The 17,336-nt window shown below is 31.9% G+C and overlaps 1 protein-coding gene across 2 annotated transcripts in view; it reads right to left on the bottom strand.

The window, feature by feature from the left end:
• Window positions 1–17,336, bottom strand: part of LOC134246608 (uncharacterized) — a 46,412-nt gene that overhangs the window by 20,367 nt on the left and 8,709 nt on the right. The window contains exons 1-2 of one of the 2 annotated variants that reach the window (XM_062728987.1): window positions 9,917–10,151; window positions 8,966–9,343 (exon numbers count right to left, since the gene is read on the bottom strand). The exons of the other annotated variant lie outside the window; for it this stretch is intronic. Coding sequence (XP_062584971.1) covers window positions 8,966–9,343; window positions 9,917–10,136 — 598 coding nt within the window. The 5' untranslated portion in view covers window positions 10,137–10,151. Of the gene's footprint in view, window positions 1–8,965; window positions 9,344–9,916; window positions 10,152–17,336 lie in introns of those variants that run through there. 2 annotated transcript variants of the gene reach the window in all.

The following is a 17,336-nucleotide window of genomic DNA, read 5'->3' as shown; positions in this document are numbered from 1 at the left end:
CTATGTCGTACGTACGAGATACTATGTCGTACGTACGACATAATAAGTCGTACGTACGACATACTAAGTCGTATGTACGACATAATAAGTCGTACGAATGTGATACTAAGTCGTACGTACGACATAATAAGTCGTACGAACGAGATACTAAGTCGTACGTACGACATACTAAGTTGTACGAACGAGATATGTCGTACGTACGACATACTCAGAACGTAGCTGCAGCTTTATGGTTTTATATTTTAGTCTTTGATCATACATTAAATGCAAATAATAGCAATCTACGGCGCAAGATTTGAACGCATTTTTGGGAAGAATTTTCACACTTTCCAGCACTGGTCTATCCCTAATTCTAAACACATTTTTTAACCAATATGTTTATTTTAATAAATTATCAACCTTCTAGCCGTTTATATTCGTTTCTACAGGCGATAAACTTGATTTGAATTGTCTGTTGGATTGCAAAAAATTCAAAACAAACAAGTTTATCACCTCTGCCCAATTCGAACTTGGGATTTTACAAGGTTTATTTCATATTTATCTGCAAAACTGTTAGTTTATTACAATTCATAAATTATAGACTAGGAAGGATGAAGATTTTATTCAATATAATATATTTATTCTACCCGTGACCCTGCATATTTTCAAAGCCTTATTAATTTCGGGTTTAAAATGGTATGATCAAGAGTAAATGGCTATTTAGGATATCCTCTAGAAAGTCTGAAAGAGTGTTAAATGTACAGAGAAATTATAAATTACTTTTATAACAACAAGTTGCGAGTGGTATAATGTCTTTGGCACGTCAGTTAGTCCGTCAGCCCTTTTTTTTAATTTTTTATTTTTTTATAAGCATAATTATTCTTAAACAGCTGCATAAAATTTCTTGAAAAATTGTAGATAATTAGGACACAATGTATAGATATGCATATTACTAAAACTGGCACGTAGCAATATTATTGTTTAAAATTTGCATTGAAAGGCCGGTTGCCCCTTCCCCCACTTTGTGATACAGTAAAGTGAAATAAGGGTAATGTACATGTACCATTATATGGGGGAAAATTGTATTGAAAGAAGTTGGAACTTTAAAAAGACCCCCCCCTCCCCAAAATAATATTTTCTTGTTAGGGCAATTTTTTACTTGTCAACTTTTTCAGGTAAGTTTTTTTTTCTCTGGCTGCCCCCTTTCCCCTTTCAAAAACGATGCTACGTCACTGCAAGAAATTTTAATTTCTTTATTTTTATGGGTGAACACTTTGTATGCACAACCCTGCTTAAGAGGGCGAGGGGTGGGGGGTGGGGGGGTCGTGGCCATTTTAGACAATATTGCTCTCCTTTAGAAGAAGAGCTCCATATGAAAATGATCAAATTAAACAGCTGAAATAAATCATTTTTTTCTTATCATATTATAGTTTACGGCTTATTTATTTGATAAAGAAACATTTCATGTATACAATGTATATATTAATTTTAGGGTGGCATCTTTGCTTAAAGTCATTTAAAATCTTAATAGCATGCACTCTGTTACGGCCCTGGGTCTTCAAGCTGATCATATACGTAAAACCTGTAAGAAAAATGTTATCTTCGCTTAATAGATAAATAATCTTAAAATCAAATTTAGAAGATATTCTATCCCTCACATCATGATCATTTCCTACTTCTGCTATTTCATTTTAATTTATTCTTTAATGTATTAGATTATTCACGCATTTATTGTTTTTGTTTGTTTGTTTGTTTGTTTGTTTTTTTTTTTGTTTTTTTTTTTTTTTTTGGGGGGGGGGGGGTGTATACTATAGGATCAACCGCATGTCATTCATGTTTTGTGTTTTTTTTCTTTTTTGGGGGGGGGGGGGGGGCGTTTGTGTGTGACTCCTTCATCGTGAGGAAGAATGAATAATTCTTGTCCTCAAACAATGAATGCTTACACTGTGGGATATTTTTAGAGAATAATATTTCTGGTCTACATTCTCATAAATGTCGTTTATCGCCAAAGAAAAATAAATCATTTATAGAGGAAAATGAAGTGAAATATACAAGTCTGTTTTTATAGAAGTAAACGTGTGCCACCAGGTGATTCGAACCAGGCCACAGTAAAAATGTTGAATGTCAGTCTCAAAACATCCGAGCTTTTCTAATTAAAAGGACATTAAACATAAATATAAACCATATATATAATTAAAGAAATATGTTTCATTTTCGGGATTTTTGTACTTTTCACCCACATCGGTACCCCCTGAAAAGCTTAATTTATAATATTCTTTCGATAAAAACGTATCAAATTATCAGATTCTTTGAGGGGTGGAGGGGGGCTGCTTTGGATAGGACTTCTTAGTCAAAATGTAAAATTGACTTTTTTTAACTGTTAAATAGATTGAAGTTACATATGTATATGAAATTTAGGTTGTTCCGTTTTAGTAATCAAAAGCACAACTATTGGCACGCCCGTCTATTTATGATATTATAAAGAAAACCGAATAACTACATATTATATCGTATAGGTAACATAAACACATGGCTACAAGGGGTTTATGTTATCTCGTTCATACGACTTAGTATCTCGTACGTACGACTTAGTATCTCGTTCGTACAACTTATTATGTCGTACATACGACATAGTATCTCGTTCGTACGACTTAGTATCTCGTACGTACGACTTATTATGTCGTACATACGACATAGTATCTCGTACGTACGACTTAGTATCTCGTACGTACGACTTATTATGTCGTACATACGACATAGTATCTCGTACGTACGACTTAGTATCTCGTTCGTACAACTTATTATGTCGTACATACGACATAGTATCTCGTACGTACGACTTAGTATCTCGTTCGTACAAGTGTCCATTGCTTGTTGGGTCTGATGTAGATATTCAAGAGGAGTTGGACAGATGTCCATTACCTGTTGGATGGTATTCTGATGAAACAATTCAAGAAACTCAAGAACAATTGGACAAGTGTCCATTACCTGTTGGGTGGGATGTAGATATCCAAGAGGAGTTGGACAGGTGTCCATTACCTATTGGGTTGTATTTTATGAGGAGATTCAAGAAACCCAAGAATTAGACAAGTGTCCATTGCCTGTTGCGTGGGATGTAGATATCCAAGAGGAGTTGGACAAATGTCCATTACCTGTTGGGTGGTATTCTGATGAAACAATTCAAGAAACCCAAGAAGAATTGGACAAGTGTCCATTACCTGTTGGGTGGGATGTAGATATCCAAGAGGAGTTGGACAGGTGTCCATTACCTATTGGGTTGTATTTTGATGAGGAGATTCAAGAAACCCAAATAGAATTGGACAATGTACACATGTTCAATTGTTCTTGGGTAGTTTAATCCCTTCGTCAAAATACAACCCAACAGGTATAGGACACCTGTCCAATGCCTGTTGGATACCTTCATTCTGTCCAACATGTAATGGGCATTTGCTTATTATTAATTGGTCATGACTCAAAAAGGTTTCTCCTTAATACTTAATTTTGTTATTCAAGAAAGGTTGAACAGAGCCTGAGATGTGTTGAGTTGTGTTTTCACAATTCAGTTTTTTTGCACTTAGGTATTCATATATTTTAATATTAGTTATTTTGAAATATACAGGTGTATATCCTTATTGCTAAGAAGAAATTAGTTAGGTGTTACAATAAAAGAGCTATATCACAGAAATTGACAAAAATATGGGTTCAAAACCAAAGGTTTTCAGTCTTGTCTGAATTTACTAGCAAATATTAAATATATAATAAATTTGAAATGAATAAAAAACAATAAGAAAAAAACCAATAAAATACGGACACGAGGATTAATATCCAATAAGATTTGAACAGTAACTACCCAAATAATGCTCTCTCGTGTGTATACTTTTTTTGTATCCAATAAGCAGTATCCAATAGGACTTGGACTTGATGTACCCAATATATAACCAAATGTGTGTCTGTCATGAGTAACAACAATATACCCGAACTTTCTTTAGAAAGTGTGGGTATAATGAATAATTTTTACCGCGTAGTTTTAAAATCTTTTATTCATATTTTTACAAAAAGTGAATTAGAAGTGAAAAATATTTGTAGATTAATAAGGATGGTTTCACAGGGGCAGACTTTTGAACATCTCAGAAGGTTTACAATTTCTTTATAATCTAAAAAGAATTTTATTCGATATTAATCAATATTGCACCCAAAATCAAATTTTGACGAAGAAATATTTAATTATGTTCTTAAACAGGGGATATATGCTGACTACAAAAAAATGAATATTTTCATAAGTGATGACGTCATATGTTTGAAATGACGTCACAAAAATTATGTAAATTTAAAATTTCCATGATTTCTACAAAAAAATATATATATTACGTCGAAATTTTCAGTAAAAGTCACCGAGCGCAGGTCAGATCGGGCTCAATATTTTCATATAATGTGTAGAATAATAATATAAATGAAATATGTAAATATTGATCCTTAGCAAACTTGCACTCTATGAATTTCAAAGCTAAAATTCTGTCCATTTTTTCCTCTCTCTAAAAAATGATGTAAAATTGGACTAGTTTGTGACATCATAAAAACGAAAATTGTCAATAAACGACTTTGAAACTTTAATATGTTCTTTTGATTTATATTTCTCATACAATTTATAGAATTATATTTATAGCACATTTCAGGAATTTTCAGAATTTGATTTTTGTGGTGGCAAAGATATTCCATATAATTCATATAATTCTTTATTATTTGCATCATAATTAGCCCAAAAATATATACCAATCCAGGCATTCATTTTTTTTTTTTTTTTTTTGATTTGTATCATCTGTCCTTAAGTCATTTTAAAAAAATGTTCAGAAATACTTTTAAAAATAATACCACTTATACGAGCATGGTCTCGGATAAGTGAGTTTATTTCAGTAACCCTATGTCCCTCCATTCCGGATATCTTAAGTCCTTTCATATATAATTATATTTTACCCTTAGTCCGAACCTATCAATCCGGATAATTTAGGTCCGTTTACATATACTAGTCTTATATTGAGGGAAAGCTCTTTTAAAATAAAAATTAGAATATTATGATTATATACTGTGGTGGAAAGATGAATGAAAACATTAGAAATAGAATGATGATTAAAAACAATTTTTAAGCAGATTTTTTTTTTTTACACATGTAATTTTAAAGAAAGGGAAATAATTCTTATAAAATTTAAGGTGATAAATTAGGACACATTATACCCTTACATGCTAATGGTAATAAAGAAGAGTTAAGATGAAATGAATTTAGTATCTAACAGTAACACATCTTGAATGTATCCAATTTCACAAACCCATAACATACTCCAGACTCTATATTCTCAGATTTTTAACTAATTTCAACATTCAAAGTTGTTGTACTTTGACCAGTCCATTTTCATTTACAAACAAGTTTTTCCATTACCCACCAACTTATCTGAGCTAGTTTGCATGTGTGACTGATCGAATAAGAAGCATTGTTTAAGGAAGTTCTCAAGTAACATAAACCAACTAAAAGGCCCATAAAAGACATGCCTTTGCTTGCTTTTGTCATACATTAAAACCTGTTTCAGAGTTTATAACCCTCAAAATCCAATTGCCAAAATTTAATGTAGAGTATTTTATATTGTAGTTATCTACCAAAACACAAAAATCAACAGATTGATGTTGAATCTGCATCACAAAATTCCTTAACGCAGCACAGTTAAGGTTACAGTAAGGAGGCGGGGCCTAATTTGTACGGGAAATGTTTACTATGACGTCACGCATAATATAAGGTCTTCAAAATACCACAAAATGAAATTATTTTCTATTTCAAACAGCTGGATAGCTGTATACTACATACAAACTTACTATTACATGCAGTTTTGTCGTTGGTTAAATCCCACACAACAGTATATAAACGATGCACCGATAGCAATGCACTTGTCAATGTGACGTCATCTCGCAAAAATGACGCAGTTTTTACACAGTCAGAGGCTGATCAAGTCACATTTTGTACAATGAAAAATGTCTTTTGTTCTCAAATAAAATATTATTTGCAGTAAAATAAAAAGCCATTAACTTGGATGCGATGTCTATTTTAGTATTTTATTCATAAACTGTACGTGCATTGATCAGACAAGCGATACTGTCGTGTGTTTGTATGCAGATTTATTGAAAAAGTAATGGAAGGGCGCTAATAAATCGATTTATTGCAAGGGCATATCCTCAATGTATCCTGTCAAAATTTTACACATAAACTCAAGAAGCATTAAGATATCTGAAAAGTGCTGCGAACCTCTTGAAATCTCGCAAATAAATTAATTATATCTATATTTAATGTAGTTGACCAGCAAATTATTCAACCTGCCGTCCAACAAATTAAATTTTACCAATTAAAAAAAGGAATCTATATAGGTTTGCAGCACTTTTCACAAACTACATTTAGTGTTGACAAGGATTATAAAAATAAACTAAGATTTTTCACTTGGTTATGCCCTTGCAATATTGAAATTTATAGATGACCTCTAAACTGCAAGTATAATTGCCAAAGTCATGTGACGTCGACATCACATGACAAGTCTAAATAAAAAATCTAAATGTCTCTAACATGTAGATTTAAACCACAATACATTTTTTTTGATTTCAGTAAATTCTTAAAAAGATTCGCCCATCCTAATAAAGTATGTATTTTTTACCTTAAAAAACCGCCGATATTTCCATTTGTAACCTTAACTGTGCTGCGAATTTTTCATAATCATAAAAACTCTCAAATGATTATATTATGCCATTTTGTATTGAATAGGATTATATATAAGGTCACATAATTGATAAGGCACATGTTATATCATGATTAATCAGATAAGTTTTACAAAGCAGTCTTTTGGACAGGTAATACCCCAATCTTAGTAAGTTTTACCAAAATTCTTGACAATATTCAAAAAATAAAAACATACAAAGAATCATGCTCTCTTTAAATGAATAATACATCTCAAGTAAATTTGTATAAAATCGATTCCTTTTAAGCATAAAGGCAACTCAGAATTGCTTTATGTCAGCATACAATATCCTAGCTCGAGTTAATCAAACTTGCAGTTGGCAAAATATTAATTTCCGCATTAATATAACAGTATATCAAATTTCATATGCTCAACAATCTCAGTAAACATAACAAAGGTATGTTATATTTTAAAGCAGATTCGTTTAAGTTAGGATCTTTCTTGATCACCAAAATTAGGTTAAATGTCAAGGGTCTAAACTGATATAAATTACTAGTACCATTTTTCAGAGATAAAACTATTCTCTTCGAGGCATTTTTTAAATAATTATAATTCTTGTTTTTGTTTTAACTGAGTTATTTTTTGACAAGATGCAATTTAAATCTAAAATTTACGGTACCTAAATTCAAAGATTTATAGGAGAGATTGAATTAGAAGTTTTGTTCAACCCCTTTTTAACAGAACTTGAGGGCAGCTTTAGACAGTATAGTTTATAAAATATATTTGTCATTTTTTAGGACAAAATATTAAATCTCGCTCACTTCAATACGTAATATCCCGAAAACCAATGAATACCTCGCAGTTATCCGACTTACTGCTGACTCTTGTGGGGGAGTTGAAAAGGGTCTAAATTTCTGGGGCAAATGACATTGTGAGAAGATCGAATGATTCGAACAATTTAATGCCGAAAACACATTGTTTTGCCATATATTGAACTCCAAATAGTAGAATGTCAAATAAGAAAAGTTCAAAATATTTTATCTGCTTTAAAATGTTTTTCAATTAAAATTAATTTAACGAGAGAAGTCTTCATGAACTTGTGTTGCATTAGTGATTCTGTATGATTGCGTGTTCTGCAAAGACTGCCTGTTGGGTACAGCGTCCGCATCAACCAATGAAGCGGTGATAATGTCTCTATTTTACCTATATCGTGATGACTGCCTGTTTGGGGATTGCGTCGGCATCAACCAATGTCGCGGTGATGAAGTCTCTGTTTTTCCTATACCATGATGACTGCCTGTTTGGGATAGCGTCCACTTCAGCCTTGTTGCGGTTGGAATTCCTAGTGTTTGGGTATTCCGTCGCATCTCAACGCAAGTGGACGAGTGCAACACATATTCTTATGCTCATTCCATTGTTTATTGACTTGATTGATATTTGAATTGATTGGTTGATTAATAATTGATTGCTTGACAAGTAATTGACTTGATTGATATTTGAATTGATTAATTGACTATTGATTAATAATTGATTGATTGCATTTGATTGATTATTGCATTGGTGACGTTCATGCACTTGTGACCTACCCAGTGCATGATCCGCCCGATTTGGGTCGTCACATTTATTGTATTGATTGTTGATTGTGGGGCAGCCCTGTGGTAGCCCAAGAAAATTGATCACCGCGGCCAGAAGCGCCACATTAAACAAGCAAAATAACATCCATATTGTTTGTTTGATTTATAGGGAATCTGAAATAATTACTTTTTCTTGAAATTCTTTAATTTCATTACGCTGAACAAAAGTCATGCAATGAGAACACAAGTCAATTTACATGTAGCATTGTATCATGCAGTTATGATTGGGTGTTGAAATTGTATTTAAGCATGCTACATGTACATATAAGTGATGGATTTTTTAAAATAATCTTATAATCTTATAGAATCAGTTTATGTACTTATAATCATGTATGGGCGAAGATGTTTTACATTTTTCAGGGTTTTGAATCCAAGACATTTAGTTTCAATGCTTTTAATTCTAAATATTTGATCCATCAAAATTTCTGACAAAGAACTTTAACTTTCTTACAAAAGACATAGGCATATTTACTATTACATTGAATGATCTATTGTGAGTTCCGCAAACCGTATAAAAATAGAATTTTATTTCTTGTATTTTTTAATAAGAGTAATTAAACTTTTATCGATTACATTTGAAAAGATAAAGTTGTCAGACTTTTTTCTCCTTTACCATTATTTTTCAAGGAGGTTAAAATGATTTACCGCTTTTATTGATCATCCAGCCAGAAAACATGGTATGCTTCCCTTGTGCACTTCCACTTTTTAGTTTGATCCAGACTTCGTCGTCCACTGTAAGATTAAGGACGGCAAAGGAAGTGGATGTGTCGTAGTAAGTTGAGGCTTCATCAGACTTCGATATTCCCATTTTGAATCCGTTCACTAAAAGTGCAGCCTCAGTCAACTGTCCGTATGTCTCTATGCTCCAAGAAAACACATAAAAACCTGTTGTTGGTACAGTGAATATTCCGGAGTATTTGTCGTATCCGAATCCAATATTTGTTATTAGATGATCGAAAAAAATTACCCCGGGACGGCAGCGACTAGAAGCAATTGCATGAAAGGCAACGTGGTCAGGCATTGCTGGAAACAATTAAATGATTGATTTTGTGAAAATATTTATATTTGTTAAACAAAATATTCACTTATAATCGTGTTTTAAATAAAAACTAGAGGTACTGTGAGCGATGAGCTCACTAAATGATACCCCCCGCCTCCATAAAGTTATAATGGAAAAGTCCATGTTTGCTGTGGCCGGAAAACCCAAAATATGTGTCGGATCAAAAAGTAAAATAGGAGGTGCACAATGGCAATATGTAATAAAGATTCTGTGAAAGTTTCCTTAAATTTCATTCAGTGGTATGAGAGGAGTTGCGGATAAGAGATAGGTACCCCAAAGCGTAACAGACGGACGGAAGGACGGACGGAATTAACGATTACTATATACCCTCCCGCTTTTCAAGCGGGGGGTATAAAAATATATGTAGCTATTATCATAACTACAATGAAATTGAGTCATTATAATGTCCGAAATGATTTAAAAGATCGATTAAAATGAGTTACAACAGCAAACGGCAATTATCACATATCTTTTTTAATTTATTAAATAAGATAGAAGTCAGTTCCACTTTAATATGTAAAGAAAGCAGTACTTACTCTTATACAGTTTCTTTTTAACATAGTTTAATTCTTCCTCCAGCAATTCCATTTTAATAGACTGACGTCTTACAAGCTGCTGGACATCACTCAGTTCCGCTTTTAGAAAATTTAATTCATCTGGCTCAGAACATGTGACCGAGTTAGGATGGAGGCGCTGGCATATGCAGTAATTTATCCAGGATGCAGTAGTTAAAATTATCAACAGTCCTTTTGTCATTTTGTTACCTCCTTTTGAAGAACTGTAAAATAGTTTTGTAGAGATATACTTAATACAAAATTTCTGTACTCTCTTACTGATTATCACTCTACAGTTGTGTTGCCAATCAAGAAATTCAAGACAATGCACTAGATCCTTATTTCAATAAATATTACCAGCGAATTGCATGAAGAGTTCCAATGGCAACGCCTTTAACTTATCATTTTACTGTTGACATTGGCATACCTTCGTTATCATGATTTCACCCTGAAACATTTCCTGTGTGTTTAATCTTAACTACATTTCAATGATAAACATTGCTTAATAAGACAATTACATGATAAACAGCATGGGAGTTATCCAAGGAAATCTTTAAGCACGTTTATAACTTATGGTCTTGTATTAGATTGACATATAAAAGATTAGTCTGTTTTTGCTAATTAGGAGTTAAAAAGATATCTATGATGGATTTTATAATAGCTTACTACAAACTTAATTTTTTTTTCAATGAAAATAAAATCAAATCTAAAATTGAGTCAGTTTAATTCACATTCTGTGAAAAACTGAGTTTTAAATACAAATAAATGTACAGACACGTGTCGTTAGTCAACGGAAAAATGGTACCATGGTGTTTCTTTACGTTTTGTTACAGGATAATTAAATGGAAAATAAACATTACAAAATTATAAACCTGTGTTTATGATTTGTCTTTTCTCTCTCCACCCTGATTACTTTTCTTTATACGCCTTGTTAAAGATATGTAGAGGACTTGTATATATTCCACTGGTAAAGCTAGCAACTTCTGTATTATTGCATGTGAACATTTGACGGACATTAAAGAATTAAGGTTTTGTTAATATATATCAATAAAACATTTTTTTTACTCTAGTTGGTGGGATTTAATTGCATCTGTTTCATTAAGGGAAACAAATATATTTTGATTTGGCCTTTGCACACACTCGGAGCTCCTCGGGTAGCTCGTACCACGCACACTTTTCTCGTCAAAGGTGTCAAAGGTACGTAAAAGGTACACAAAATTAATTAAGAAACCTTTTCTAAGAACATTAGGCAGAGTAAAACATGAAATGAATGACAAGGCAGTTTCGGGCGGAGAAATGTATCGCCTTGATACGTATTACTCCATCTATCACATCAGCGGTCTGAATGAAACCTAGCGGAGTCAACTGAGTATTGCCGATTGCTTTGCACACATAATGTGTGACCATACATAGGTGATGCTTATGGGCATTTATTTCCACCTCTGGTGTTCCCATGTGTCCGTGTGCTTGCCTTGTTCATGATAGCTTTTCTGTCTGCTTTTATCCCATCACCTTGAATGTGTCCTGCTAACACGGTTCGATCCCCTACAGACAATATAGTGGACACATATTAGGTATAGAAAATCAATAACATTTTTAAAACTATATATTCGTTCTGCAATATTGATCAGATAGAGATAATTAAACGTTTTATCTGAGATCTCTAACATTAAATAGAGAGACCTCAAAAACGGAGAGACATAGAAAAAAAGTCATCAACTGCACAAAATCAATATTATTATATTTCGGACCTAGAAGGTGCTCAAAAATATATACCATTATATAAAAAAGTTAATAAAAGAGTCGAAACCAACCTAAGCACAGGATTAGCAAAAATTAAGAAAACACCAGTTTCCTGTTTGTGAAAGCCTATGTTAATGTTTACGAATGTAATAGCATGTTTCTGGTTTAAAATACACCCCACTTATAGTTTTTAATAATTCCTGTTGCAATAGCTAAATTTTATTTATGTGTCATAATTTTCTTTGCTTATTTTGAAGCGCAGTTTTATAAAAGGAGCATAAAAGTGATAAACATATATTTGACATTCGTTTAAGATATTCTTTAACAATTTGATTTGAAAAATTGTTAAAATCTATAAAGTGTATGTCCTTGCGAAAAGACGATTTCATATACCACCTCGATCTTAACGTAGAACCTGCGTCGTATGACATTATGAGTTTAGCTTGTGCTACAACCTTATGACGTCATCATCAATTTAATGTTACTTTTTTCCCATACTTTACATCTTCAATAGAAATTGAAGAAAATAAGTAAAGCAATTTGAAATTCATGGAACTCATATTAAAATCATGCAATACTCTTAATACCAACACTGTATAATCAATTTATATATTTTTAATCATAAAACTAAATGACTTATTACATTTCTCATATTAGAGAAACCTGTAGGCACCTTTCCTTTACTATAGATCTTGACCTAAAGTGAAGAAATCCATTATCATGTAATCAAATTACAATGTGATATCTTCTGTTGGTTACAGCTATTATGAGGGAATGCTACATCCTAAAATTTAAATCTTACGTTGCCAACTAAAGAGTATCATTAATATCCCGATGAACGTGTCTTTAGTCAAAGATGTGTTGAATATTATGTATCATTATTTGATGTATATCATGGAATGCATTCTTTTTCATAGTTATTTGTTAATTATGAATTAATTATTTTTAACTAATATGGTTGGTGTTGAATTACAAATTTTCTACAAAAAATGATCTGTTCCAGTAAAAAAAAAATTGATAAATATTAACTTTGTGAATCTGAAAAACCCCAAAAAGTCAGTTATTAATTTAATTCTGTATAAGTGCAAAAATGTCAAGAAATATAACTTCGGTAAATAACCTATTTCTCACTTGTTTGAGGGGAAAGGTATATACATTATTCATTTTTTGTAATCAATTGGGTATGTTCTTCATAATATGAAAGGTTGAAAACATTCTAACAAAGACTTCTGAAAAATATTGACAAAGAACTATATGCGGTATATTACATATCTATGCCCCCACAAAAATAAAATTTTGAAAAATTCTTGAAATGTGCTAAATTCTATAAATTTTATGAGAAATATGAATTAACATAACATATTATACTTTCAAAGAAGTTTATTCACAATTTTGGTATTTATGACGTCACAAACTAGTCCGATTTCATATCATTATTAAGAAAGAAGACAAAATGGACAAAATTTCATCAATTTTAGCTTTAAAATTTATATAGCGCAAGTTTGTTCAGGAACAAAATTTACATATTTCATTGATATTATCATTCTTCACATTAAAACAAATTATTGAGCTCGGACAGACATGCGCTCGGTGACTTTTTCTCAAAATATTGACGTAAAATATGCATTTTTCTGTAGAAATCGTGGAAATTTAAAATTTACGTCATTTATGACGTCATTTCAAACATATGACGTCATTGCTTATGAAAATATTCAGTACTTTGAAGTCAGCATATATTCCCCTGTTTAAGAACATAATTAAATATTTCTCCGTCAAAATTTGATTTGGGGGGCAAATATTAGTCATTACCGAATAAAGTTCTTTAGGTTGAGAAATTGTCTAAAAATACTGAGTTTCATATGCCTATTTTTTCTTAGATGTCAACTTATCTTTTATGTAAGAGGAATAAAAAAGAATTTATTATTGAGAAATACTGTTAAATACTGTTCAGTTAATAAAGTCAACGACCGACGATGATTGATAAAGTATTTTTTAAAATTTTACAATATATTCTTTTCATGACAAGTACCCTTAAAAATGACTAAAAATGTGTAGTCGCAGTATGTCATTACCATTCCATGTCTCACAGGCTGCTCTACATTCAATATCAAGGAAAAATGCCGTGTGACGTTGACTGATTGATAAGCGATTGCAAATTTATCATTTTGAAAAGTTTTAAAATCTTGTGACAAAAAAGACATTTCCAACATACATGTAGGTTCTACCTTAATCAGACCAAACCTTTACACATAAACACGGTAAAATATTTTACATACAATATCTCGCTAATCGTTGAATAATCGCATGAAGCAAAAATTAACATTGGTTTTAATAGCCTATATAAAATATGTAAATACTACATGTATTCTGTTCAATAAAAGGTGCATTTGTCACTGTAAAAAATAGGTACTTGATCTGACTTTCACAGCACATAAAATACGTCATGTTTACCAAAATGACTCATGTCTAGAAGATGTTTTTGTTTATCTTAACATGCTTAATACAGTTTAAAATGGCAAAAAATTTAATTTTCATGTATTATAATCAATTTTGTGTGATATCAAAGTAAAAATTTGGGCCCTTTTTTAAGCCTTTACAATGATGCAAATTTTTAAACATTGATTGCCTTATATTTGACTTAACAATGTAGTTTGCAGTATTCACTGTCAAGTTGGGCGTCTGGAATGTGCGTTAAATTCTCGAAAAGAACCCTAGCTTATATTTGAAAACAACAGAAATATATATATTTTTTAAATATCATATCTGACTTAATATTCGCTAGTGTAATCTTAAATGTACAAGTTCAATGAAGCTATTTTTTGCGCAATCCTAAAACTATTTATAGTTACATGTAATATCATATCACTATGAAACGAACACAAACACCCGATTTCATGGATGATTTATTATACATGTATAAAGGACGACAGAAAATTAAAATATAATTCAGATAAAGGGAATATCACTCTTACAGAATGCATCAATGAAAAAGTTATGTGTAAATACAGATCATTAGTTGAACTTCCAAATGTATCAAATTACATTTAGAATATCCAAATTATTAATCAAATATCCAAAAATATCAATAATCAAAAAAGGTGGCAGTCATAAACTGCCATGGCAGACAAAAAAACGCCAAACTGTCTACAACAACAAAAAAAAAACGAAAAACAAAACAAAACATGACTATTCATCAAGAGGACCAAAGGCCACATCGCTAGTCTGAGTACCGTAGGCTTTGCTGTTCTCTACCGGATTTCCCGCTCATATCATCTATTGTAAACCAGCCTTACCCCCAGGGGAGCAGATTTCTAACAATGTAGAACCTATTGTACCCAAGGATGCTTCCAAGTAATATTCAGCGTTTCTGGTCAAGTGGTTCTTTAAAGATTTTTCTTATATATTTCAGTGTAAACTTGGATTTCCCTATCGTCGCTCTGTCCTTACCTTGGGGATCATGATATTAACAATTAAGAATCTACCTTACAATTTACGATCTACATAACCCCAGGATGCTTTCAAATTAGTTTCAGCTTTTCAGGTCCAGTGGTTCTTGAGAAGAATATTTTTAAAGTTTTTTCCCTTAATATTTCAATGAAAAATTGGATTCCCTATTGAGGCCCGCCCTACCCCGGAGGTCATGATTTTAACAATTTAGTATTTCCACATAAATTTCATTTTTTCAAGCTCGGTTGTGCTTGAGAAATTTTTTTAAATGATCCCAACCTATTTTTGTCTTTTCTTGAGTATCTTCAATTGGAAGAGGACTTGACCCTTCATTTCAGCAATTTAAACTTTACCTAGGGATCCTTTGTACCAAGTTTGGTTAAAATTGGCCCAGTGGTTCTTGAAAAAAAAAGATGAAAACGAGAAAAAATTACAGACGGACGGACGACGAACAATGGGTGATCAGAGCTTTCAGCTCAGGTGAACAAAAACAGCATTAGAACTGAAATATAATATTTGGCAGAGGTAGAATCATGACCGGGGTGGTTGATGGTTAACACTTTAAAATCCCTTTGACTGCGATCGAATTAAAAAAAAAAGAGAATCTACACTCAGTATCTCTTCTGATTGGTCGATAAATTACCACTTATCTATTAATCTAATAATTACACAAAACCAAACACGAATTTACATGATTTACATGCTTTACATGCAAACTCAAATATCATTACATACATACGGTACATATATGCTATTATTTACAAAATTGTCATGTCTAACTTATTGTACTCCAGTGTAATTTTACAAGTTCAGTGAAGCTAGTTTTTGTGCATACAAATAACAATATAAAGGCTATATAACATCCATAATTTTTTTTTTTAAAAACATGGTTTGAAGGATGAATTTATGATTTATTATACATGTATAAATGACCACAGAAAACTAAAGGATAAATCAGATAAAGCAGAGATAAATACTCTGCAATACATCACTGTAAAATTTATATGTAAATACAATACATTACTTGATCTTCCCAATATCTCAAATTACATTTAGAATATACAAATTAATAAAAAAAAGTATCTCCAAAAATAACATAACAATGAGCAAGAAAGGTGGCAGGCAGAAACTGCCAAGGTACAAGCACGCAATGTTTGCCCCCTGACTTTATTGGTAGACAAAGTTGTCATTTACCCAATATTGCCACACTTTTTTCAGTGCATATGTTTGCAGATAATTCAACCTAAATAGACATCAATTATCCGCTTAAATCCTCCTGAAGAACCTAAACTTTTTTGTGTCAACTGGGATTTCATGCCTTGTAAAAAGTCAAAATTTAGTAGTTTACATTATTGATAATTCTTTGCATTTATCAGCATGTGGTGCAATGAGGAAATCTGCCCCTTTTTATATACATATCGAGCATCACTCGAATTGCAGCAACATCCATTATTTTTAACTGTTGTAACCAAAAAATGGCTAAAGGATGATTAGATATGTTTTGTGAAGAATTTAATGTGAAGAATTGGATGATATTGATGTGTCGACAGCATGACTGAGAACAATTCAAACAAATAAAATGTTGTACGTGATACGCCCCTGTTGATTGTTGACTGAAAACAAGTTATATTTTGTGTTTACACTGTTTCTAACCACTATGGCCAATACATACCATACAAAAACACTGTTTAATTCTAAATGCTGTGTAAGTCCAGTTCCTGAGATAATTAAACAGACAATTGTTAATCATCTGTAAAATATTTCTTAATCATTGAATGAATCTCTAATTTTGCAGATATCAACACTTTTGTAGAGAAGTAATAAAAAAATATCTTAATTTTTGTCTTCTTAGCTTAATCAACATTCTAGTACAACAAGAATATTTCGACTTAAGCTTAAGATGTTTTGTGATCCTTAGACCTGGTATTATGTGAATGAAGCAAAGGGCCTGTATTTTTTATTCGGTGAGTATTTGTAGAGGGACACGTCATTATATTTTGTAATTACATTATACTTTCACTTTCTTTAGTTTAGTATCAAATGACCTCGAAACACGCAAAATATATAAATGACTCTTAGCTCACCTAATCCAAGGGCTCAGTAAAACTTTTTTCTGAGGCTAGTTAGAACTATTTTTCTGACGGAAATCTTGTCCATGTGATGTCATCAGCGGTGTTGCCGTTATTAAAGAATAGTGAAAGTATATAGTCAT

This window comes from Saccostrea cucullata, unplaced genomic scaffold, assembly GCF_032062105.1.
Source record: "Saccostrea cucullata isolate Sc308-1 unplaced genomic scaffold, CSIRO_AGI_Scuc_v1 ctg2590, whole genome shotgun sequence".
Taxonomy (NCBI): Eukaryota; Metazoa; Mollusca; class Bivalvia; order Ostreida; family Ostreidae; genus Saccostrea; species Saccostrea cuccullata.
Note: the sequence above shows the minus strand (reverse complement) of the source record. Positions and strands in the feature narration are given on the sequence as shown.